A 26359-nucleotide genomic window follows, 5' to 3' on the forward strand; every position below is an offset into this window, starting at 1 on the left:
TAATAAATAATAAAGCAATTAATATAAAAATGTTTCTCATTTTAGGAATGGTGGAAAACACCAGACATAATTGGAGTGGATTGGATAAGCAAACTGATGTACAGAATTTGAATGAAGAAAGAATCTTAGCTTTACAGCTTTGTGGGTGGATTAAGAAAGGAACAGATGTAGATGTAGGGCCATTTTTGAATTCCCTGGTACAAGAAGGGGAATGGGAGAGAGCTGCTGCTGTGGCATTGTTCAACTTGGATATTCGACGAGCAATCCAAATCCTGAATGAAGGGGCATCTTCAGAAAAAGGTATTGGGTTATATTCTACGGTACTTGCAGTCATAGATTCCTTTTTAAAAAAAAAAGATACAACTTTCAAAACATTAATCAATTAATATTTTCATGTAAATTTTTTTGAAAGAGAAATTAGCACAGTACTGTATCTATAAATATTAGCTCTTCCCTTTTATTTATGTCTTGGTTTAAGTCTGTAAAGAAACTGTGTCTTAATTGTCCTTTAAGAAATGCTCAAATGTGTCCATTTTCAAAGTTTTTTCTTTTAAAAATAGCTCACGTACATTTTAAAAATGTATTTTCTTGGAGATTAGGACTACTTTAGTTTGCAAGCATCTTTATGGCGAACATTTGAGTGTATTTTATTTTATACTAGAGGCCCAGTGCATGGATTCGTGCACTGGTGGGGTCCCTCAGCCTGGCCTGTGCTCTCGTGCAATCTGGGACCCCTCGGGGGATGTAGTACTGTGCGAAACGGCAGGCAGCCAGGGAGGAGCCCTAGCCCGAACCTGGGCCTGGCGTTGTACTGCTCCCATTCATCCCAGCCCCGCTGCGCCTGCTGCCACTTGGTAGCGCTGCGGCAGAGGTGGGAGAGGTTAGTGCTGCCGTGGGCAAACTACGGCCCGCTGGCCGGATCCAGCCCATTTGAAATGAATAAAACTAAAAAAAAAAAAAAAAAGACCGTACCCTTTTATGTAATGATGTTTACTTTGAATTTATATTAGTTCACACAAACACTCCATCCATGCTTTTGTTCCGGCCCTCCGGTCCAGTTTAAGAACCCATTGTGGCCCTCGAGTCAAAAAGTTTGCCCACCCCTGGGCTAGTGCCACTGCAGCTGCGCTCACCAGCCGTGAGCCTGGCGTCTGGTGCCTGTCAGTCAGCTGAGCGGCACTCCCACTGTGTGGGCACACTGACCACCAGGGGGCAGCTCCGGCATTGAGCATCTGCCCCCTGGTAGTCAGTGTGTGTCATAGCAACCAGCTGGTCATCTGGTTGGTTGGTCGACCGGTTGCTTAGGGTTTTATATATATAGACTTTATTTTTTGAATAGTTATTGGTTGACTTTTAGGAAACTTTACACATTTTTAGTTATACTGTAGATTCTTATAAAAATGACATTTTTGATTTGCAGAAGTTTTTCTACTTGAGTCTGGTGATTTAAACATAATTCCCACTTAATATTTTTTAGAAAGGAATAAACAGTGAAATGTGATAAAATTTTAGTTTAATATTTTGCAAAGGAATACTTAGAGAAAGAAATCTTAATCCAGAAATTCAGTTTTTCTCTTTAAACTATTTTTATTGATTAATTTTATTTTAATTTTCGCATGTCATCCTTGCACAGGGGCCATGCTAATCTTCTCTGTATCGTTCTAATTTTAGTATATGTGTTGCCGAAGTGAGCACATAATTTTATTTTAATATTTTTAGAGGGGAAGAGAGAGAGAGAGACTGACAGATACTGATTTATTGTTCAACTTATTTATACATTCATTGGTTGATTCCTGTGTGTGCCCAGAACAGGGATTGATCCCACAACCTTAGTATATTAGGACAACACTAACTAACTGAGCTACCCAACTAAGGCCCAAAAATTCACTTTTTTTCTTATCAGTTTTCATATCACTTGAAAATGCCTGGAATGTATATAGCTACTGATTTTTAATATACTTGGCAAATTATTTCTGAGTAGTCAGAAAACTTAATTTCTATTTGCTGGTCCACTTAGAAACCTTTACAGTTTTGTTGTACCAGAGAGAAAAACATGAAATTAACTGTAATATATTTACTTGCACACTGAAAGTTGAAAAAGCTAATGTTTTGTTCAGATTGGCATCTATTTCTTCATTTTTGTTATAAGTCTTCCCCATTTGAGTTTGCAATGAGAGACATGTGATGCCCTGGCCAGGTAACTCGGTTGGTTAGAGCATCATCCTTATGCACCAAGGTTGCAGGTTTAATCCCTGTTCAGGGAACATGCAAAAGGCAACCAATGAGAGCATGAGTAAATGGAACAATAAATCCTTGTTTCTTTCTCTCTATCTCTCTCCTCTTTAAATCAATCAATCAATAAAAGAAGACTTGGTGATGGGGGAAACAATTGATATTTAAGGCCATTTCTTTTTTTTTTTTTTTTTTTAAATATATTTTATTGATTTTTTACAGAGAGGAAGGGAGAGAGATAGAGAGTTAGAAACATCGATGAGAGAGAAACATCGATCAGCTGCCTCCTGCACATCTACTGGGGATGTGCCCGCAACCCAGGTACATGCCCTTGACCGGAATCGAACCTGGGACCTTTCAGTCCGCAGGCCGATGCTCCATCCACCGAGCCAAACCGGTTTCGGCTTAAGGCCATTTCTAATTAGAATTTTGCTGTGACCTGAGAGCATGATACTTTCCTATCATGTGGAATATTGGTAGATTTGAACACCCCTACTAACAGTAGGGGAAAATTTCATTCTAGTGATTTTAATATTTTAGTTAAGAACTAAAGGAAAGATTGCTCTGAGTCTAATATTCCTTTCTATTTGGAAATAATTTGTTCTAAGCAGGATTCAAAGAAGATATTCCCTTTTTTTGGTGTTAATAATTAAAGTCTTTAAATAGTAGGCAGAGAGCAAGCACAAAATACTTGGGGAAAGTGTTTATAGAAATTAAGAACAAGGCTATTAAGGACATAAGGTGGGAAATCCTGTTTTATTTGAAAAAGAAAGAAAATAATTAGGATCAGAAAACAAAACTGCTATGATAAATGTAAAAATACTTGAGTAAAAGTTAAAGGTCAATTTAGTTTTCTCTTTTGATGCTAAACTTGTTAGAAGTCTAGACAGCCATAGTGTTGACTTCTAGGTTAGCAGCTTATCAGCAGCCACATAAATTCCAAGAATAAATGTGTAAAAGACTGTTTGTAACAAATGCTTTTTTTCAAATGTGGTAATACTGATAGTTTTGCCCTAGAAAATTTAAAAGTATAATACTATAATAAGAATGCTGAAATATTGGTTTTTATTACCTTGTAGTTAAAACATAAATATATGCATTATGTATTTAGGAATAGGACAGTGATGGCGAACCTATGACACGCGTATCAGAGGTGACACGCGAACTCATTTTTTTGGTTGATTTTTCTTTGTTAAATGGCATTTAAATATATAAAATAAATATCAAAAATATAAATCTTTGTTTTACTATGGTTGCAAAGATCAAAAAATATCTATATGTGACATGGCACCAGAGTTAAGTTAGGGTTTTTCAAAATGCTGACACGCCGAGCTCAAAAGGTTTGCTGTCACAGGAATAGGAGAACAAAACTATTTTGAAAATTACAGTCCCAAGATATAGTAATATTTACTATCAATGCTTTGAAATGATAGGGTGGCTTCACTTTTTTTTCAGTTCCTGAGTAGTAACATACGTTATAGGAACCTGCCTGGTATGAGGATTTGAAAATTAAGAGGTATTTGTTGTTCATAGGATTTGCAATATGGACAAAAGTTTCATAAGAATGGAAATTTTTGCTTGTAGTCCTTTTCAAATTTTCCAGCCTGAATCAAAACCCTTATTCTAGTGAGCTTATTTTTTTGCATATAAAATTCAATCTCTGATCTTTATTTGTTTATGGTTTAAGAACTGAAAGAAGGTAATATTAAGCTTTTGATCACTTTGATTAGCTGGTTGTTTTTAATATGCAGGTGATCTGAATCTCAATGTGGTAGCAATGGCTTTATCGGGTTATACTGATGAGAAGAATTCCCTTTGGAGAGAAATGTGCAGCACTCTACGATTACAATTAAACAACCCATATCTCTGTGTCATGTTTGCATTTCTGACAAGTGAAGCGGGATCTTATGATGGAGTATTGGTAAGCTAATTTCTGTTTCATAAGACTCTTTTTAAGATAGGAGTTTTTATCTAGCTTGTTAAAATTTTCAAATGTCTGTTGCATAAAAATACTGTTACAGTTTGATGCATTTTCTATTATTTAAAATAAAATATCTTAAACATCTTTGGAGCAGCTATTCTTTTTTTAATTTTTTTTTATATTTTATTGATTTTTTTTACACAGAGGAAGGTAGAGGAATAGAGAGTTAGAAACATCGATGGGAGAGAAACATTAATCAGCTGCCTCCTGCACACTCCCTACTGGGGGATGTGCCTGCAACCAAGGTACATGTCCTTGACCTAAATCGAACCTGGGACCCTTCAGTCCGCAGGCCGACGCTCTATCCACTGAGCCAAACCGGTCAGGGCTGGAGCAGCTGTTCTTGAATGTGACTGCCAACCTAGAGTTAGCTGATAGCAAACTGAACTTGATTTTTAAAATAATTTTAGTAATATAATTTACAGACATAGAAGGAATAGAATTTTATCCTTTAGCTTAAGAACTGAGCTCCAGAACTCTACAACTATATAAACATAAATTTTATATTGAAATATAATTAAAAGTTTGTGTATGTTTCTCATTTTTGTGAACCAATACATGATCAACACATGATCAGGATGACCACATCTTATCTGACTTAGTATTTGTCATTCTCAGACATGTTCTAGTTTAAAAGATAAATTATATGATCACACTACTTACAGTAGCTATTTCATTTTTTCATTATTTGTTCTTTTCATTGCTATTTTTTTTTCTCCTCTGCTTTAACCACCTATAACCATAATAACCACATAGGTTCTTTATCACAGTGTTAGGAAAGAAAGAGTAAAGTGAGATTTGCTTATCAGTTTTAGCTTTTGAGTTTTAAACTTCACATCAATACCACAAATTTCTTTGTTCTGTTGGGCTTCTTTCTAGCACCAAGAAGAGCTTTCTGACATGAAAGTTATTTCTTTTTGACATTATAGCATTTTTTATAAAATACACATTGCTTAAATAATTGATTTAAATGTTATTCCCTAAAAATTTATAAAATCATGTATTTTATTGAGGTCTCATGAAAATTTTAATGAATGTTATTATCCATTTTGGCAATTCCTTAGTTTATAGATTTTGTCCATTTTAAATAATTTGCAATTAGACTTTTCTGACAACTCAGGTTAATATCCGAGAGCATATTGGGGTTCTTTTTGTTTTTACTATTAGTACTCTTTTTTGTTAAATAGAAGACTTTAAATGTTGCATCTGGAAGGAATGAAATGATACTTTCAAGAAGTACTGGAGAATGATAAGGACTGGAAAAAGAAATGGATTGTTCAAATGTTGAATTGATAGAGAAGTATATTGTTTAAATATTAAATTCTGTATTTTAAATTAAGTGACCTATTATGAAGACCCTTCTTTTCATATAGCTAAATTTGGTTTATTAGGTAGGGGTATCTTACCTTGAGTATCATCTTTCCAAACTATTTCAAGAGTGTACCTAATTATATTTAATGTGTAAATAATTATAATTAATGTTTTTCTTTTTAAAAATTGTTAAGTTGCAGTAATCTAGTAAAAGGTACTGACTTGGGAAATCAAAAGATGAAGGTCTGAATTTTTGCTCTGCTACACTTACCTTAACTTTAGGGATTTTAGTTTTGTCTCAGCTGTAAAGTGGGACAGATAATATTTATAACTCTTTTCAGATAAAAAAATTTTAACACATGAAACTGAAACTAAAAGTTACATCCAGCTTGTATCAAACATGTTCCCCTCTTTAGGGCAGAACCGTAGAAAATATATTTGCGAAAACGTACTAAGATATGTATCAACTGAAGTGGTGTTTTGTTTAAAGGAGGAAAACTGTAATTCATAGAATGACTGACTTTAAAGGAAATAGGGTTTTTTCCACCTTTAAACAATTTTTTACTTAACACAAAGTTAATTGTACCTTCAGTCATAGTAAGCATTTTTCAAAATATTGTTTTACAGTGTTGACAAGTTCACACAAGTTTAAGTATTTATCCTATGCCTCTGAAAATTTTGACACAAACCACCTAATAGTATTTTACTATAGGCACAAAGTTGTGTGTGTTTATTTATAAAGGTATGTTTTAAAACTTATCATTTTGTATTTAGAAATATGTGTTGATTTTTTTTTTTTTCTAAATCTGTCCTAGTATATTCATACTAGTATATTCTCTGGTAATTCACAGATTTCCTAGACTTGTTGGTTTCCCCCAAACTAGTTTCTGTGATGGAAGGAATATATGGCATCTTAAACTTGACAAACTGTACATCATTGTTTATATTCTGCTGGAGATTTGTAAGACTGAACTAGAATTTTTTTAACTGAATTGATCAATATTTAAGAAATTTTTACTTCATAAGGACAGTAACTTTAGCAGAGCATTTCTTGAGAGTTATATTAAGTAAGTCATCTTAGATGAAATAAGTCAGATAACTGCCATATGATTTTGCTGTCATATGGAATTTAAAAAACAAAATAAACACTCTTACATATAGAGAACAAACTGATGGTCGCCATATGGGAGGTGCTTGGGGAACTGGATGAAAAAACTGAAGAGATTAATGAAGTAACAATTGATAATTGCAAAATCGTCAAGGGGATGTAAAGTACAGCATAGGGAATACACTCAGTAATATTGGAATAACCATGTACGGTGTCAGGTGGGTAATTAGACTTATGGGGATCACTTCATAAAGTATATAAATGTTTAACCACTATGCCATACACCTAACACTAATACAATATTGAGTGTCAACTGTAATTGAAAAAATTATTTTTATTTTTAAAAAGGCATTTTAGGGCATCAGTGGTTCAGTCAATATATACACAATAACTTATTAATATCTTTGAAAATATAATTATATTTTATGTATATAAAATAGTCTTCAAATATTTAAAACTCATAGCACCTACAAGTAACTCCTTGCTTTTTCTCTTCTTTTCAGTATGAAAACAAAGTTGCTGTCCGTGACAGAGTGGCATTTGCTTGTAAATTCCTTAGTGATAGTCAGGTAAGAACTAGATTTAATTCCATGTTTGAAGTGATTAATATTTATTGTTCCTGGATTGAGAAATTGACCTTTATAAATATATATGTGAGTTAGATATGTGTGTGTGTGTGTGTGTGTGTGTGTAAATTCTTCTGCAAAGTAAATAATCTCTTTATTAGATTAAAATATTATAAATGTATATTATAACTAAATTTACTTTAAAAAATAATGCTGACTTAAAAATTTAATTTATTCCTGTTTTTGGATGAGATTGGTCAGTAGATAAAGATGTTAAACTCACCTCCTAGGGATGCTATAAAGGGATCCCTCTGTTTCCTAATGCAGTAAGTAGGTACTGAATACATATGCTATATGTAGTGAGAAATACATGTATGGCTAGTATTACAATGTGCTAAGTGCTTTAATAATGAAAAAAGTGCTGGGGGAATATAGAGAAATCTTGACTAGAGTCTGGGGAGGAATGAAGTCTGGGAAGACCTTACAAGAGATGGTTATTTTTTATAATCTTGAAGTTCCCTTTCCACCAAGATTTTATGATTTTATTGCATCTTACTATAATAGGCAGCAAGAACTTTGCAGAATAATAAGGACAGTTCTCTTTAAATTTATAACAGTAAACCTATACTCTTTATAGAATAACTAGAGGCCCGGTGCACGAAATTTGTGCACTCCCGGGCGGGGGCGGCGGGGGGGGGGGGGGGAATCCCTCAGCCCGGCCTGCACCCTCTCACAGTCCAGGAGTCTTTGGGGGATGTCCAACCAATGGCTTAGGCCACCTCCCCACTAAGCCGGCAGTTGGACAGCCTTAGCGCTGCCACGGAGGCGGGAGAGGCTCCTGCCACCACTGCTGCACTTGCCAGCCATGAGCTGGGCTCAGGGCTTCTGGCTGAGTGGCACTCCCCCTGTGGGAGTGCACTGACCACCAGGGGGCAGGTCCTGCATTGAGCGTCTGCCCCCTAATGGTCAGTGTTTGTCATAGCGACCGGTAGTTCCCCTGTTCAGTTGATTTGCATATTAGCCTTTTATTATATAGGATTATCAAACACAGAAATGCCTTGCCTTTTTAAAAAAAAAAATTAAATGATCATGAATGCTGAATTGTAATTTATATTAGATGCGAAGACTTAGAGATCATACATCTAGATCTTTGTAGGGGTTTTGTTTTACAATATTTTCTATTAAGAATAAAATTGTTCCACAATGTAGAAGTTTTGAAGGACAAGAGATATAGTAAAATGGATTGCTTCAGAAAATTCACTTTGAATTTTCCAGTTAAATAGATACATTGAAAAGTTGACCAATGAAATGAAAGAGGCTGGAAATTTGGAAGGAATTCTGCTTACAGGCCTTACTAAAGATGGAGTGGACTTAATGGAGAGTTACGTCGATAGGACTGGAGATGTCCAAACAGCAAGTTACTGCATGTTACAGGTTAGTGCAGTGTGGCAGCATCTGTCTTAAGGAAAAGATGGTAGCAAGTCTACCATCCTGCTGTTTATTTTCCATTTGTTTGGTTTTCTTCTTCCTTTTGTTTTCTATTCCTTTCCTGCCTTCTCTTAGGCTAATTGAATATTTCAGTGTTTCATTTTATTTCATCTAGTGGCTTTTTAGCAAAGTCCCTTTTCATTCTTATTCTCTCTCTCTCTCTCTCTCTCTCTCTCTCTCTCTCTCTCTCTCTCTCTCTCTTTTAGACCTAGTTGCTCTAGGTCTAACAATGTACATCCTTAACTCATTAGTGAACATTTTACCTCCTCATACTTCACATGTCATCCCTAATATTCAGACTTCACCCAGAAAGGGTGAAGTCCCTTTCTTTTTCATACCTCACATCTAACACTTTATGCTTTGCTTCATATTTCACATATCACAATTGTTACAGCAGTGTAATTCTGCTTATACACCCCTTCTTTGTCCTTTGTTATATATTTTACTTCTACATATGTTATAAGCTCCAACTTTGAGTGTTATAATTTTTGCTTTGAACAGTTAGTTGTCATTTGTGTAAATTATGTGAAGAACAAAAACATGGGCTTTTATATTTATTTATTACTTATTTACCATTCCTGGTACTGTTTAGATCAGGGCTAGGGAACATCTGGCCCGTGGGCATATAAGGCTTGTGAGATCAGTTGGTCTGGTCCTGCCAAAGCATTAGGAGTGACAAATTAAATGTTTGACCACATATAGCAGGCTAATTTTTAAGTTGATAATTTTGTATGGCCCTCGAATGATGTTATAAATATCCAAATGGCCCTTGACATAAAAAAGGTTCCCCACCTGTGGTTTAGACCAATAGATCCAAATTTTATCTGGTGTTCTTTTCCTTTGGTCTTCTCTTTTGCATTTCTTATAGTATAGAAATACTGGAGACAGAGTCTCTCAGTTTAAATGACCTTTTTGTTGTTGTTTTCCTTTCAACACTTTAAAGACATGGCTTCATAGTCTTCTGGCCTCCCATTATTTCTGATGACGAGTCAGCTATTTTTTATTGTCCCCTATGTAATTTTTTATCTTTTCCTTGAGTTGTTTTCAAGGTTTTATTTTTTATTTTTAGTAGTTTAACCTTAATGCCTAATGTGGTTCTTTTTTTCATGCTTGTGGCTTGCTGAGCTTCTTGAATCTGCAATTCAGTGTTTTTCATCAAATTTGGGAAGTTTTCAGGCATATTTTGCAGCTTCAATCTCATTCTTTTCTCTTGGACTCTATTATACATATATTAAGTCATTTAATATTACCCTATATGTATCTGAGGTTCCTTTTCTTCCAGATTTTTTTCTCTGCTATTCAAATTGGATAAATTATATTCATGTACTCATTGTCTGTCACTTTCTGATATTAAGTTTTCTAGGGAATACTTAATTTCAGTTATTGTACTTTTTCATTCTAGAATCTTGTTGTATAGTTTACATTTTTCAGCCGAGATCCTTATCTATTCACTAATTAAAACATTTTTCTTTAAGTCTTTGGATGTGTCTAATAGCTGTATGTCAGCTAACTCTAAAATACGGAATTTTTTAGGTTTAGTTTCTATTGACTGCCTTTTTCTTTGATGTTGAATCACATTTACTTGTGTCTTTATATGTCAGGTGATTTTTAATTTAATATTGCATGATATGTACAGTATATTATAAAGTTCTGGGTTCTTTTACCTTTTCCTGAAGAATTTTTGTTAATACTTTTGAAAGTTCAAGTTCCTTGCTGCTTCTTTGGTCTTACATTTTGCTACTATGGATCTGTGGAAAGCCCAGTGTATTCTGCCCGCTCTTCTGATTTGGTCAGACTTAATCACTGAACTGTTCCCTTGCAGATTTTGCCAGAGTTTGATTTTAGGTTTTATAGGGGCAATTATGAGAACACTTATTGAGTATGAATTGACCAAATTTTCTTAGTTTATCCTTACTGCCATGAAAGAGACAAGAGGCGGGTATGAAGATTTCTTTAAAAAACAACAACACACAAAACAGGGCTTTTATTCTACTTTAGTACTTAGTTCTAGCTAGTTGGTCATAATTAAGACTAGAGTAGATGTTTACTTTTTTAAGAAATGAAATTGTCAACTAACAGTTTTCCTTTGGCTAAATGAACTCTGGTAATGGAAATTACTACCTAATTAATAGGAGAAAGATATGCTCTATTTTAATGGAATGTGTAAAGATAGATTGTCTTTATTAGGTGTTACAGGTATCTTTCCATTTTCCATAAGTAAGATGCATGCTAAGATCTAACAGTTTAGTTGTCTGTCTGGTTCCCAAATAGAATCGGGAAAACTGGGCTTCACATTGATGCCCAAGCATCACTTGGGGCAGAGACATAGTCTCCTTTCTTTGTAAGTTAGGGAGATGCATGTTGGACAGGCCTGTAAGCATTCATGAAAACAAAGCAATGATAGGTGAAATGTGGAATGTGACAGCTGCCAGGGAAAACAAAGCTTTAGGAAGAGACTTACTGGCAAGAAATTGAATTTACTAATGAGAAAAAATCTAAAGTAAATTTAAGGGAAAGAAATTGTTGCTTTGTACTATGTCTTAGGGGCATAAGAACTAAGAACATTTTTGGCCTTTTTTTTTCTTTTTAATTTTTAAGGTAATAAATGTATGTTTTAATTGAGGGTAAGAGAGAGAATAGGCAGGTTAAACTTTCAGATAAATAGGCACACAAAATAGAATCTCAGTTCACAGTACATTGCTAGATATGAAGCACTAGGCTCAGTATTATTTTATATCTGATTAAGTAGCTTTGGTGTGTATTTGGATCAGACAGTAAACAAATTTTGTGAACCAAGAAGTTTTGATTGTTGGGACAGAGAGTATTCACATCACTTTTTACTACATTTAACCAGGAAGGTGAATTGTTTGCTTTTGGGCTTTTAAACTTTTTACCCTTCCCTGGCCAGTCTAATGATATCTACATTATATATTTCTGTCATTAGTCGAGACCAACTTAAAGTAAATTAATGGAGGTTCCAATAATTATTTTATCTCTGTCCTCATTAAGAGTCAGCTTTTGGCAGAAGGAGGCCTATTTCTTCTGTGTGACTTGTACTCACATGTTACCAAGAACCTTCTGGTTTAGCCAGGAAATTTTTAAACAACTAAAATAATTCATTCTTTCTTTTTAGGGTTCTCCTTTAGATGTTCTTAAAGATGAAAGAGTTCAGTACTGGATTGAGAATTACAGAAATTTATTAGATGCCTGGAGGTTTTGGCACAAACGAGCTGAATTTGATATTCACCGGAGTAAGTTGGATCCCAGTTCCAAGCCTTTAGCACAGGTAAGTACATTGCTTTGGAGAGAATCAAATAACATCTACCTCATAGTCTAGCCAAAACTAGAAGTGTTTATAGCATATTATACAGGCTACATTTAGAATTCGATTTAATAAATTATTATTAGCTCGTTCTTTTGCCTATATTGAGTTCACGCTGAACTACAGTTTGTCCTTGATCTCCCTTGTCTTGGTCCTTCCACTTTCTAAAAATCACCTCAGTGGCTTGAGTTTTAGTGTGAGATAGAGCAAACCACAGCAGGCCTAGAGGATCTTAAGCAAAACTAAATTAATCCTAGAGCTGTCTGAGGTTTTCCAGTATATTCTAGTAAACTCTTTCAGAATCTAAACTACTCTATGGTCTTATAAATTCCATTTATGTATTATTTTTTGGCACTATTTATATGTAATAAGGCAGGTTTTTTTTAACAGTATATATATATAGCTGTAGGTCTGATTGATTGCACATGGAAATTTTAAATTTTTTCTTTTAGCATTAGTTTAAAAAACATGAATTATCTCATAAAGCACATGACATAAGATACACTAAGTTCAGACATTAAATATCAGGTATATCCTCAATGTGAGCACTGGATGGTGCTGTTCTCTTATTTTAGAAAGCTGAGAAGTTAGTGCTGCTATTAAAACAACCTGAGTATTTTTAAAATGGCATTACGTAATAATACTTGTTACTGATCTGTATGATAAGTGCTAAGAACCTAGGAGTTCAATTTAAAGCAGAATGGACGGTTACTATTGCTATTATTCTCAAGTTTTAACTATTTACCATTACAGTATACTTAATTCCTTCCTACCTTAGGAAATGAGTGTTTTCTTCATAAGAAAATTTTGTACAAGAGATTATATCATGGAACTTTGGAACAGAAGTCATTTTTAATGTCTCTCAGTCCCTATTATTTCTAAAATATTGGAATTTAATGTGAACTCTAAAGTCATTATTATTTCTAAAATATTGGGATCTAATGTTGCCAAGTTTTTCTGTATACAGTGTAACAGTGGCATTAGGAGAATATAACTAAACAAGGGTAATAGAAAGTTCTCAATGTAGTTGCTAAGTGGAAATCTTAAATAAGAGTTAGTCAAACTTAGCAGATAAAGTATTTTATAATTCAAAATAATGTTTAAAAATTATTTTAATTTGTTAGGATCAAACTTTGAATTTTTTATTTATAAAGTTTGCATTATACTTTAACTTCTTGTTTGTTTTCCAGGTGTTTGTGAGTTGCAATTTCTGTGGCAAGTCTATCTCCTACAGTTGTTCAACTGTGCCTCATCAGGGCAGAGGTTTTAGTCAGTATGGGGTCAGTGGCTCGCCAACGAAATCTAAAGTCACAAGTTGCCCTGGCTGTCGAAAACCCCTCCCTCGATGTGCGCTTTGTCTCATTAATATGGGAACACCTGTTTCCAGCTGTCCTGGTATGACAATTCTCCAATATTCTCTTCTGAGCTGAAATTGTTCTTCCATAATTGATCTAATGTAAATAAAAGACATACTAGCTTGATTTTCTAAGAGCAAGCCACTTGCTGGCTTTCATTCCCTATGGTTTATGAAATCTATACATTAAAAGTAAAATCTATGCCCAGGATATCTCAGGTAATCTCACAAATTCTAGCCAATTTGAAGTGAAAAGAGCTTAAATATTAAGTAATGTTATTTCATTTTCTTGTCACTCTTTCTAAGAGGGGTCTCCTCAACTAGTATATTTAAAAGTCAGTGTGCCCTCATCTACTAATAACTACCTTTTATGCATAAAGAGTTTTTGATAGTCTCAAAGCACTTGCACATTTCCTCTTATTTCATCTTCAGAATCTACCTGTGAAATACATAGAGAAAGTATTAATCTAAAAGTAAAATCTCTTTACTTGTAGGATTTAGTGCTGTTTCTGCAATATTTATCAGTTACCTAGCAAGTATTATATGTATGGTTAGAAATATTAGGATTGTTTTTTACTGCTATGGTAACATACAGAAAAAAATTTGAGAAGAGTAGATAATTGAATATAATGTACCCAGTGGCTAGAGATATTCCAGCTATTCATATAACTTGGTTATTGCCGGGGTCCAACCCCAGCAGGTCCAGGGGTTCCCAAAGGCGTAGACGGAGTCGGCGAAGAAGGAAGGACACGGAGACAGTGTTCAGTTGATCAGCAGCCTAGCCAGGATCTCCAGCCAAGTTCTGGTCTGGATCTCCAGAGAGGTTCTGCTTAGGATCTCCAGCCAGGTTCTGTGTCCATGTTCTCTTGCTAGGTTCTTCAGCCAGGTTCTCTCGCTAGGTTCTAGTCAGGTTCTCTTGCCATGTTCTATCCAGGTTCTGTAGCCAGGTTCTGTCTCTAGGTTCTTTAGCCAGGTTCTGTAGCCATGTTCTCTCACTAGGTTCTCCAGCCAGGTTCGGTCGCCAGGTTCTGTAGCCGGGTTCTTCAGCCAGGTTCTATCCAGGTTCTCCTGCCAAGTTCTGTCTAGGTTCTCCAGTCAAGTTCTGTAGCCAGGTTCTGTGTCTCTTTTGATTCTGTCTTCTAAGTTCTGTCTTGTTACATCTGTATTTATACCAATTGATTCAATCCTATCAATCTCTATTCCAAAGGTTAGGGCGTTTCTTATCTCCATTCCAGGGAGTAAAGATTATGTAGCTTAAGCATGACTGTTCATACTTAAAGTGATTAATTACCCGCCTGGCACTTAGTTAAGAGGTTTTATTCCCTCCCTAACTTCAGGGGAAAATCCCTACCTGGGGAAACAACCTTTCTCAGAGACCTTGGTTAAAACACATAGTGCCAAGAAGGTGAGCAAACATTAAGAACAGTATGCCATATATGCCAGGTCCCTTGAAACAGCAAGCATGGACCGGCTCCCGGCAGGTTATGATACTATGGCAAAAATTTCAATTAAAAACATTTTAATATTTGGCACACTGATATAATGAATAATGAGTAAAGAACTGGATATGCACCCTAACCGGTTTGGCTCAGTGGATAGAGCGTCAGCCTACGGACTCAAGGGTCTCAGGTTTGATTCTAGTCAAGGGCATGTACCTTGGTTGCAGGCACATCCTCAGTAGGGAGTGTGCAGGAGGCAGCTGATCGTTTCTCTCTCATCGATGTTTCTAACTCTCTATCCCTCTCCCTTCCTCTCTGTAAAACATCAATAAAATATATTAAAAAAAAAAACTGGATATGTCAGGATGCCTGTTTTAGTTACAGCTCTGACATTCAGTGTGTAAAATTGAGAGTTATGTTAGCTCTTTTTTATATAAAGTGTTGGATGGGGAGATCCTTTATAGTTATGAAATTTTGTAATACTAGTCTGCAGCTGATTCATTTTAAGTAGTCTGCTTTATTGTTATATTAACATCTGTGAAAGAGATTTGCTGGTATCATTGGCTGAGTAATTATTTTTCAATTTATGCCTTTTTTAAACAAATAAAGGCACTATGTAATGTTTTCAAATGCACTTGTTTCAATTTAAATTTTAATCAAGGATTTTCATTTTATAATTGCATGTTCTTCACTTTTTTATGGCCCCAATACTATATAAATAGAAAATAAAATGTACTGTGCACTGTAACACAGATAGAAATGTATATATATCATGTACTGTGATAAATCAAATATCAATGCGTCTTCTACCCTACTTAAGATGACATTTCTACACTAGTGCCTTTGATTATTTCTCCCTGCCCAGTCTCACCTTTTTCCTCCTCCCTAGAGGTAACCACTATCCTAAATTGTGTTAATTCAATCTCTAGCATGTCTGTGTGGTTTTATCACATGTTTAGTTTTGTCTGTGTTTTAAATTCCATACAAATGAATTATGGATTATATCCTTTGACTTGGCTTTTTGCTCAACATTGGGGTTTGTTTGCTTATTTGTTTTTTAGTGTCTATTATGCTGATGAATGTAGCTATAGTTGTTTTTTTTTTTTTCATTCCTGTTTCATATTCCATTAATGACTATAGCACCATTTTTCCACTCAGCTTCCTATAGACACGTTGTTTGTTTCCAGATTTTTACTATTATGAACAATGCTGCTATGAACATTCCTGCATATGTCTTTGTTTAGCATGTACAAAGTTTCTCTGGTGTACTTACCTATAAGTAGAAGTGATAAATAATACTGTTTGCTAATGTTTTACTTAAGATTTTTATGTTCTGTTCAGGAGAGAGATTGGTCTTTAATCTTCCTTTCTTATATTATTTTTGTCTGATTTTTTAGCAAAGTTACTAGTTTGCCAACTTCACAGAGTGCTTTGGGAGATTTCCTCTCTTTTCCTATTCTTTGACAGAGTTTGTGTAGGTAAAAATTACTTGTTCCTTCAATGTTTAGTAAAACTCTCTTTTACAGGTATACCGGTTAATAATGCGGATTTTTTTCACTTGATAGAGTTACACATATGTTGATATATATGCCATTTGATATGTATGCTGTTTTGTTGTATTGACAGCAAGCTTCAAAACTTCCTATGTCAAATTTGCTGAAGGTGTTAACATTTTAGATATTTTTACACTTAAAAATGTCGAATTTCGTGCCCCAAAAAAGAGCATTTGCGGGAAATTTTAATTCATTATTTTGAAGAAAAGTGCTGCTGAAATTTATTGTATACTTCGGGAAGCTCATGGGGAACATGCTCCATCTCAAGATACTTGTGAACACTGGTGTAAATGCTCTAAAAGTGATGATTTCAATGTGAAAGATAACGTCCAGATCAACCGAAAAAGTTTTAAGACCAAACTTTTGGATGAAGATGTGTCAAACTCAAAAACAACTTGCAGAAAGATTAAACGTTGCTCAGCAAACAATTTCCGATCGTTTACAAGCAATGAGAAAGATTTTAACGGAAGGAAAATGGGTGCCACATCAACTAAAAAAAAGAAATGGAAAACCGAAAAGTCATCAATAAAATGTTGCTTCAACAGCACGAAAGAAAGTCTTTTTTGCATAGAATTGTGACTGGCGATGAAAAGTGGATTTATTTTGAGAATCCTAAATGCACAAAATCATGGGTTAGTCCAGGTCAACCATCAACATCGACTGCAAGGCTAACTCGCTTCGGAAAGAAGACAATGCTCTGCGTTTGGTGGGATCAGGAAGGTGTGGTGTACTATGAGCCTCTAAAACCAGGTGAAACCGTTAATACTGATCGCTACCGACAACAAATAATCAATTTGAACCATGCTTTGATCGTGAAATGACCAGAATGGGCCAGAAGACACGGCAAAGTAATTTTGCTTTATGATGACGCACCATTACACACTTCAAAACCAGTTAAAGACACGTTAAAAGATCTTGCCTGGGAAGTATTAACCCACCCACTGTATTCACCAGACCTTGCTCCTTCAGATTACCACTTGTTTCGATTGATGGCACACACACTTTCTGAGTAGCACTTCAAAACGTACGAAGAATTGGAAAATTGGGTCTCTGAATGGTTTGTCTCAAAACAAGAAAAGTTCTCTTGGCACAGTATCCACAAATTATCTGAAAGATCAGGGAAATGTGTAGCTAGCAATGGACATTACTTGGAATAAGCACTGTTTATGTTCCTCTTGAAATTATTGTGTTTTCTTTGATTGCAAAATCCGCATTATTAACTGGTACACCAGGTAAATTGGGCTTGGTGTTTTTCTTTGTGGGAAGATTTTAAGCTACCAGTTATTTCTCTAGAATTGTTAATTCAGATTGCTTCTTAGTGGGTTTGATTCCTTATGTTTTTCAAATGTTTTATTAGCTATGAAAGATGTAAGGAAACTTCTGTTACTTAGTATCTTTTCAACATAACTATATCCTAGCATTAAAATTATTATTTCAATATGATACATGATTTGTATTTTGACATAACTTCTGAAATACCTTTTAAGAAAATTTGAATTAAAATTGTGATATAGTTATTGAAGATCATTTTCTTTAACCCATAGGAGGATCCAAATCAGATGAAAAAGTAGACTTGAGCAAGGACAAGAAATTAGCTCAATTTAACAACTGGTTTACATGGTGTCACAATTGCAGGCATGGTGGGCATGCTGGACATATGCTTAGTTGGTTCAGGTAATAATCACATTACTTCTTTAATAGGCTTGGAGTTAGAGGAGATAAAGCCGATGGCCTTTTAAATACTCAGGTTTATACAGCTAAAGGATGAATTTGTTTTTTCCTGTCACCTGAGTTAACAAAGGGGACATCAACATTTCTATTATTAGATATCCTTTGTAACCTTATACTATAAAATTAAACATATAAAAATAGTTTAAATATGATGTATGGGTTAAGTGTTTGAATAGCATTATTTTACTTTATTTGGGGAGAGGATATGGTTACAGTTTTTCACAGTTAACTGAAGATCCTACTATATATAATATGTAATTGAATTCTAAATTAAATGAAAGATATCACTTATCTTCTAAATAAGCTTGTTATGTAGTAAGTACCTCATGCAATGGAGATTTTCAAGACCATATTTAATTTTTACACTGAGCAGTGCTAGTGGCCTTCCACTCTTCTATATTGCTATAGCTTTTACACTCACTTTGTCACACTGGCTTTAATTTAAACGAGCACATCCCTTCACCTTCATAACTGCAAATGGATCTTTTGTTGTATATTTAGAAAACAAAGCCATTCAAGTTTTTAGTAACTTTCTCCCCATGATCAGCATGGCATAAATTTCTAATTTAATGCTTTTAATGTGTTTTTGTCTTTGGATTTGAATTGCTATATTTTCCCAAGTGCCATTTTGAAAAATTGCTTTATGGACATAGGTAGGTATATAGATAAAGAAATGTACATATGTACTTACGTATGTGTATATTTGTGAATATTAATAATTTACATTTTTAACTGTTATTTGACCTATGCTTTTAGGGACCATGCAGAGTGTCCTGTGTCTGCATGCACGTGTAAATGTATGCAGTTGGATACGACAGGGAATCTGGTGCCTGCAGAGACTGTCCAGCCATAAATGTTACAACCTACAGAAGAACCTTCAAGTGTGGAGCTTTCTAATAGATGACCTTCATAGCGCAAAAACATACCTCAAAACAAGTCACTCATGACTTTCCTGTAATGGAAAAATAAATCATTCTATCAAATCAGCAATTTGATGTCTGGGTGATTTTGATGTGCTTCACAGAGACAGATGCTGCTGAAATGGATATCAGAGTGTTCATGAATTCTGTTGAGTAGATTGAAAAAGTTCATTTTAGAGCAACTTTCTAGGGTTTTGTTGAAATTATAAAAATGCAGAGTTTCTGGAATAACCAAGAACAGACCTTGAACCTATATCTTCCAAGCTAAAAGTAGATATCTTCCAGTAAAATTAGTACACTTTGAAAAGAGAATAACATGATCAATTCACTGACTCAGATGATAGTTTAAGCTCATCCATGCCTAGTTTCCTTTCAGATAAAATTAAACGTTGGATTTTTACATTTAGAATTGGAGAGCTTCTACCCTACACTGGAGAATAAATTTTATCAACTTAAATATATAATTACCCCCTACCCCCAAGGAGTTTTTTTTTTCCTTGCACTTTCATTTTAAAGTAAATCTTTTGGCACAGACCATTATTTTCTTCCTAGAAAAGCCAAAATTAAGACTGTTACCTTACAAATTTTCTCTTCTGAAGAGAAAAAATTGCATCATTTCAGGGGAACATGTTATAAAATTTTCAGTTTTTGCTTATCAGTGTCCTGATTTGCCTTTAAAGATTTCTCTCCCTATTAATTCATCTTATGCTCATCATTTGGGAGCGTTTAACTGAACACAAAGTCTGCAAGATTATATGTGATCAACCACTCAGCAATCTGTCAGTATGTCCTGCTCTCATATTCCCTCCTGTTTTAGAAGACTGTTTTTTCTAAGGTAAACTGGGAGATGTTGGGAGAAACAAGGTCACTTTGGAGACAATTTTACTTTACATGTACATTTCTAAAAGTAAGTATATTTGGGCCAATTCAGGGCCTTTATTTTAAATTTATTTTTTCCCCTTCTCACAGCTAGATGGAAGAGAAATATAAAGGAATTATAGCTGCTTCTCTGTCATCTGAATATTCAAAGGACTGATCTGACTTTTATAATTGAAAGTGTATTCAAAAATAAAAAGAAAGTAACCCTAAAACTTAATTATTGTATGGGTTTTGGAGAAATACCTTGAATTTTAAGAGCTTTCATGTTAGCAGTTTTACCTGATGAAACTATTAGATCTATTAGATTAGTTTGAAGTGTGACCTAAATAATAAAAGTCGATTAAAATATCTTTTTACTTTTAGATATGATACAAAAGGCTCCTTTGTAGGGAAACATTGCATACCTGTCTCACCTAGATGATGATAATCTTTTAAAATGAGAGAACTGGGAATAATTCTAAATATATATACACACATATGTATATGTATGTATATATATGTGTGTGTGTGTATATATATATATATATATATATATATATATATATATATATTTTAAACTAAGATTCCTATTAAGGGGCCTTTTTGAGTCTTGAGTAAATCTTCCAGATTTCATTTTACTAACACAATCTTTTTAAAAATTGCTTCAATTGCATTGTCCCTTTCAAATTTATTGTGTCCTAACTATGAAAAGTCAGCTTTAAATAATTCAGACTGTCTTACATATTTCAACTTTTCATAGCTCAAGTAAGATAAAATTATTGAATGTATATTTAGAATAGGGTTATATCTAATTTATAATTTTTGTAAATATAACAAAGTCTACTATATAAATAATCTTGTTATATAGGGTGACATAAGATCATTTATGTCTGTGTGTCAATTTCCTGATATTTTCTGCAAAGCTCAAATGTTCATACAAGATGCATCTTACATTTGTTTTGGTATCAGTGTATGTGGACCATGAAAATATATTTAAATTATTTTTCTGTTTTTATTACTAGGTCACTGATATTTGTATTTATAAATTCAACAAGATATTTTACCTAGATATGTTCAATAGACTTGTTTAATAAAAATGTTTTTTTTTAATTCAATACATCTGGGTTAAAGTCAGTATGTCTAATCTAGAAATTATGATTCCTACGAATAATTCAGGAAAGTAATATCAACTTAATTTGATGACAGTTTTAATCTTAGAAGTAACTTTGTTTTTAGGCCCTGTTTTTCAGTTTAATATGCTTTTCAGAGTGATTATTCTTTAAATCATCTATTCAAAACGTAATTTTCCATTGTCAGTGCTACACATGGTAAGTATTATCAAGTTACAAAGAATATAGTTTTGCATTTAATTGCATGACTAAATTTAATTTCAGTCACTCATTTGACTATAAATATTAAAAGTATGGGCTTTGAAATTTAAATGATAATATTAGCCTTAATATTTTGGCCAAGTGACTTGACCGCTTTGAACTTCAATTTCCTCATATGTTAAAAGTAAGGTACAGTAATACCTAATTCATAGGGTGATGGGACTGTTAGGTGATGAAATAAACATGAAGTGCTTTATCCCTGTCACATAGTAAGTGCTCCATAAAATGTAATGATTAATAGTCATTGTAACTTTAATCTTTATTGGTTACTTGTATGTCAGTACTTTTTTAAAAATATATTTTTATTTTTAGAGAGGAAGGAAGAGGGAGAGAGAGATAGAAACATTCATGATGAGAGAGAATCATGGATTGGCTGCCTCCTGCAAGTCCCCCACTGGGAATGGAGCCCACACCCCGGGCACGTGCCCTTGACCGGAATCGAACCTGGGACCTTTCAGTTAGCAGGCTGACGCTCTATCCACTGAGCCAAACCAGCTAGGGCTATGTCAGTACTTTTTAACTGAATTCTCTCTATATCAAAGCCTAAGGGACTGTTTGGTAGCTATGATGTGCACTGACCACCAGGGGGTAGATGCTCAATGCACAGGCATGGACATGTGGAATGGACCAATGAATCTCAGAAGGAAGAGGGGAGGGGAGAGGGCAGGAAGAGATTAACCAAAGATCTTGTATGCATACTAGAGGCCCGGTGCACAAAATTTCGTGCATGAGTGGAGTCCCTAGGCCTGGCTGGCAATGGAAGCACGGAGTGTCTGGCATGGAAGAGTAGGTCTCAGCTGACCTCTGGGCCCTGGGTAGCACCTGGGCCCCCGTTCACCCTCCTCCGCCTGAGTTCTCAGGCCCCCGCCTGGCTCCCTCAGCACCTGGAAGCTGGTGGTCCCGCCCCCCGCTGCCACCACAGGTCGCCACCTGTGGGGCAATTGGGCCCCGCTCGCACTTGCCTTGGACTGGCACTGCCTGCTCACCTGCTCCACCATCCCACTGCAATCCTGCTCCCGTCAGGGCCGGCAGTGCCTCCACTGCTACCTACTGCCAGCACTACGTCACCAACGCCCACCATGTTCTGCGCCACTCCCTGGTGGTCAGCGCATGTCATAGCGAGCAGTTGAATTCCCAGTCGAGGGGACAATTTGCATATTAGGTTTCTATTATATGCTAGTGGGACTAAAGGCCCAGTGCACCGATGGGGTCCCTTGGCCTGGCCTGTGGGGATCGGGTGGGGATAGGGCCAAAACCAGCAGTTTGACATACCCCGAGGGTCCCAGATTGCAAAAGGGCACAGGCCAGGCCAAGGGACCCCACCGATGCACAAATCCGTGCACCGGGCCTCTAGTATAATTTAAATGAAGGACCTACATTTGACTCAGAAGTGGGAATTTCCCAAGAGTTTGTTTTTCCAAATCTGGATAAATTATGTTGTTGGTTTTTTTTGGTTTTATTTTTGGAGATAGGACTAGCTACTTTTGTTTATCTTATATTTAGAATATTACTTTTTGCTTTTTGAAATCCTTTGAACAAGTACCTAGGAGTTTAATGTGATATGAGTGAACCCAGGAATGAAAATTAAAATTTTGGCAAATCTGAACAGTTGACCAGTAACTTTTTAAAACTGGAGGTTTTCATATCCCTACTCAACTCTTAAATCCTGGTCTTAATGGTAGAAGTATCCACTATTATCTCTGTAATCTTTCCTTTCAGTCATTCTATTACACTTGATGTTCATTTAAGTTAACATGTTGGGGAGATAATGGTAATAAAAAAGGAAGTACACTGAGATTTGTTCTCCCTTGGGATAGCCGTAGTTAAAGCAAGTGGACACTAATTAGTTGTACATGCCAAACAGTCGCTGAGATAAAAGCATCTGAGAGGTGGGTGAGACGTGGACATGTTAGCTCAGCATTCTCGTATTCATATTGAGTACTTGTGACCCACACGACCATGGCAGAGGTGGGGTTAGCTGGACAGCTGCCCTTCTATCTAGTACTCTAACTCCTTCCACTACATCATCTGCTTGTTTTCCTTCTTACCCCCAGATTTTGTAAATTATTTTGCTAATTATGAAAAGCTGCACTTTAAAAATATTATTTTTATAAAATATAAATTATTCCAGAGTAAAGAGACACAAGGAAAGCTTTCCAAATGTTTTTTAAAGCTAACATAACCTGCATGTCAAATCATCCTAGATTGCCAAAACAAGGAACTGATTTTACATAGACATGATAAATTCATAAGTAAAATGAATACCAAATATAACTACATTAATGATAAATAATTACTGTTGGTACTTATTATCCTTACAATGCACATTATCCTATTTGATCCCCACAGTAGCTCTATGAGCAGATAAACCATTACTGTGTCCGTTCTATACATGAGGCAATTGGGATACACAGCTTGTAAACAGCAGAGCCCAGATTTAGACTCCAATAATCTGACTTCCCAATCTGTATTTTTAATTACTGTTTTATATATTAATGTAGTACTTTATGGGCTATGTATGAGAATAATTCATTATGACACAGCGGTTTATTTAGTATTAATATGTCAAAAGAGGACAACCATGTCAATAGCTTTTTGGATGTAAAAGGCACTTGATAAAGTTTAATTTATCAACTGACTTAATTTGTTTTTGAGATTGCATTTTTATCATGCAAGAAATTTTTTTTTCTTTCTATTTTACTATCTAAAATAGTTGGCTCATGCCTAATTCTAGAATTCTTCTGCTACAGAAAGGAGTAAAACAAGAATCCTTCGTTACCTCAGTCAAAAGAGGAAAGTGAAACAAGGCACACCCTTGCTGCTTTACCAAGTCCTTGGATTTAGTATGGCAAAAATGCCATAAACATTTAAAAGGCAAGCAAGTTGATGTACTACAACATGTATAACAAATACAATATCCTTCATTCACAGAGGATTTTAAAATCCTGTGACAGGAAACCTGTCTGTGTTTAGAATTTAGTTAAATATTGTCCAGTTTGATTCAAAGTGCATTTTACTCAACTTATCCTATATAATAAAAGGGTAATATGCAAATTGACCAAACGGCAGAACGACTGGTCGCTATGACGCACACTGACCACCAGAGGGCAGGCGCTCAACGCAGGAGCTGCCCCCTGGTGGTCAGTGTACTCCCATGGGGGGAGCATCGCCAGCCGGCAAGCACAGCAGCGGTGGCAGGAGCCTTTCCTGTCTCTGCAGCAGTGCTAAGGATGTCTGACTGACAGCTTAGGTTCGAGTGGGCCTAAGCCGTCAGCTGGACATCCCCCGAGGGCTCCTGGACTGCGAGAGGGTGCAGGCCGGGCTGAGGGACACCCTCCCCTCCCCCAGCCCCAAGTGCACGAATCTTGTGCACCGGATCTCTAGTTTCTAATAATTTAATAAGTTACTTATGTTTAAGCAGTGAATTCTGACCATGCATGCATGTCCAAGCATTTAGCAAACCTCTATTTGCATCCTAGGGGGCCTGACAGTTAAAAATTAAAATTTCAAGGACTGATGGCATCATAGTTGCCCTGGAGGAGACGTATGTCTAATGGAAGAGGTTCATAAGCATAGTTTTCATCTGACTCAAATCTGTCCATAATAATATAATTAACTGAAATAGTATCATTTTAGCATCTTGTCTCTGCAGGCCAAAAATTTTTAATTTTAGACTTTAAAAAATTATTTTCTAATTAGAAATAATTTTAGGAAGTAGATGCTGTCCATATATTTTTCAAAAATGTAATTTTCTTGCTGATCTATTAAGAGTGCAGTGTTTCAAAATGCTCTGTTAAAATGGTAACTTTAGGACTAAAGGATAATTTATGTAATGTCAGATATAGCAGCAATAATAGTAATTCAGTGATATAGTCTTTCATCATTCAATTTATGAAAAACATGTTGCCTTAACATAATTTCATAACTTGAAATCCAGATATAGAAATCTAATTAGTTGGGCTCTTAAACTATAAATTCAAAGACAGGGTAGTCTGGAAGAGCATTTAAAGGGATTAATGTCTCATGAAACAGGCATTTTTATAAGAATTCATGCAGATTTGGGTCTTACATATTTTTATTTAGAGAGTATTAGCTCCACTTATACATGGATACTTATGTGGGGAATGGGTATATGCAAGAAAGCCTGGAGCTTGAAGTAGCAAATGTGAAAATCCATGTTTATTCAGATTTCTATCACCTTGCAGCCCCATATTTTGCTGATAACCACTTAAAGCAGTTGCCACTCTCAAACATGGTAAAACAAAATACCCTTTTTAGAAGCAAGTAATTTGATAACTGATTATTTCATAATAAAAATTTGGTGCAAAGTTCCTGTGCTACATAATTATGTAAAAAATTTTTCTCTGTCAATTTGGAAATTTGTATACATTAAGCAGGTATCCTTAATATTTATACAATAAGGGTGTGTATCTTTACATAAATGTTTCCCTAATAGATGAAGATGTATAAGTTATGGAGCAAAATATTCAGCAACTTGATAAATATGGGAGCAGTATAGGGTGTCCCAAAAAATGTATGCACATTTTGAATAGTTATTAATTCCAATGGGTTAAATCTGAAAAGAAAGAAACATCAATTGAGATAGCAACTGTTAAAGTGTGTGTACATTGTTTTGGGACACCCTGTATCACTTGCAAAAATAATGCATTTTCTCTTCTGACCTTTTCCCTCTAGTTCTCAAAAATGGAATTTAGAGTTAGTTGTGATTCTTAGGACAAATTACCATTTCTTTTAAAGACAGATTTCTGAAATACATTCAATTCTTGTTGAAAAGATAATTCAGTGAATAAGATGCTGCTGGCTTCCAAAGAGAATATTCCTCTAGGCAGGACATTATTTTCCCCTGGAAGGATCAGACACAAATTGGAGATAACTAATCTGGGACAGATTCTCGAAGTCATTTGGACTACTCTTTTGGTGACATTGTTGACTTAATTCGGTAAACAAATAATTTTTAGGTCTATTTAATTGTGTTATCTCTGTCTTCAGAAAATGTTACAGGAAATTAGAGACTATGCCTGTTTCTTCTGGGGACCTGAGAAATTAAGAACATGTATTATCCTTGCTAGTAAAACATACCCTGT

At 35.2% G+C, this 26359-nt stretch overlaps 1 protein-coding gene across 1 annotated transcript in view; it reads left to right on the plus strand.

Moving 5' to 3' along the window:
• Positions 1-20069, plus strand: part of MIOS (meiosis regulator for oocyte development) — a 36149-nt gene extending 16080 nt beyond the window's left edge. Inside the window, exons 5-12 of the mRNA XM_081101763.1 lie at positions 46-300; positions 3984-4153; positions 7136-7201; positions 8474-8632; positions 11820-11972; positions 13199-13403; positions 17899-18028; positions 18842-20069. Coding sequence (XP_080957889.1) covers positions 46-300; positions 3984-4153; positions 7136-7201; positions 8474-8632; positions 11820-11972; positions 13199-13403; positions 17899-18028; positions 18842-18938 — 1235 coding nt within the window. The 3' untranslated portion in view covers positions 18939-20069. The remainder of the gene's footprint in view (positions 1-45; positions 301-3983; positions 4154-7135; positions 7202-8473; positions 8633-11819; positions 11973-13198; positions 13404-17898; positions 18029-18841) is intronic.
• The last annotated feature ends 6290 nt before the right edge of the window (positions 20070-26359 follow it).

This window comes from Myotis nattereri (genome assembly GCF_964212035.1).
Source record: "Myotis nattereri genome assembly, chromosome: 11".
Taxonomy (NCBI): domain Eukaryota; kingdom Metazoa; phylum Chordata; class Mammalia; order Chiroptera; family Vespertilionidae; genus Myotis; species Myotis nattereri.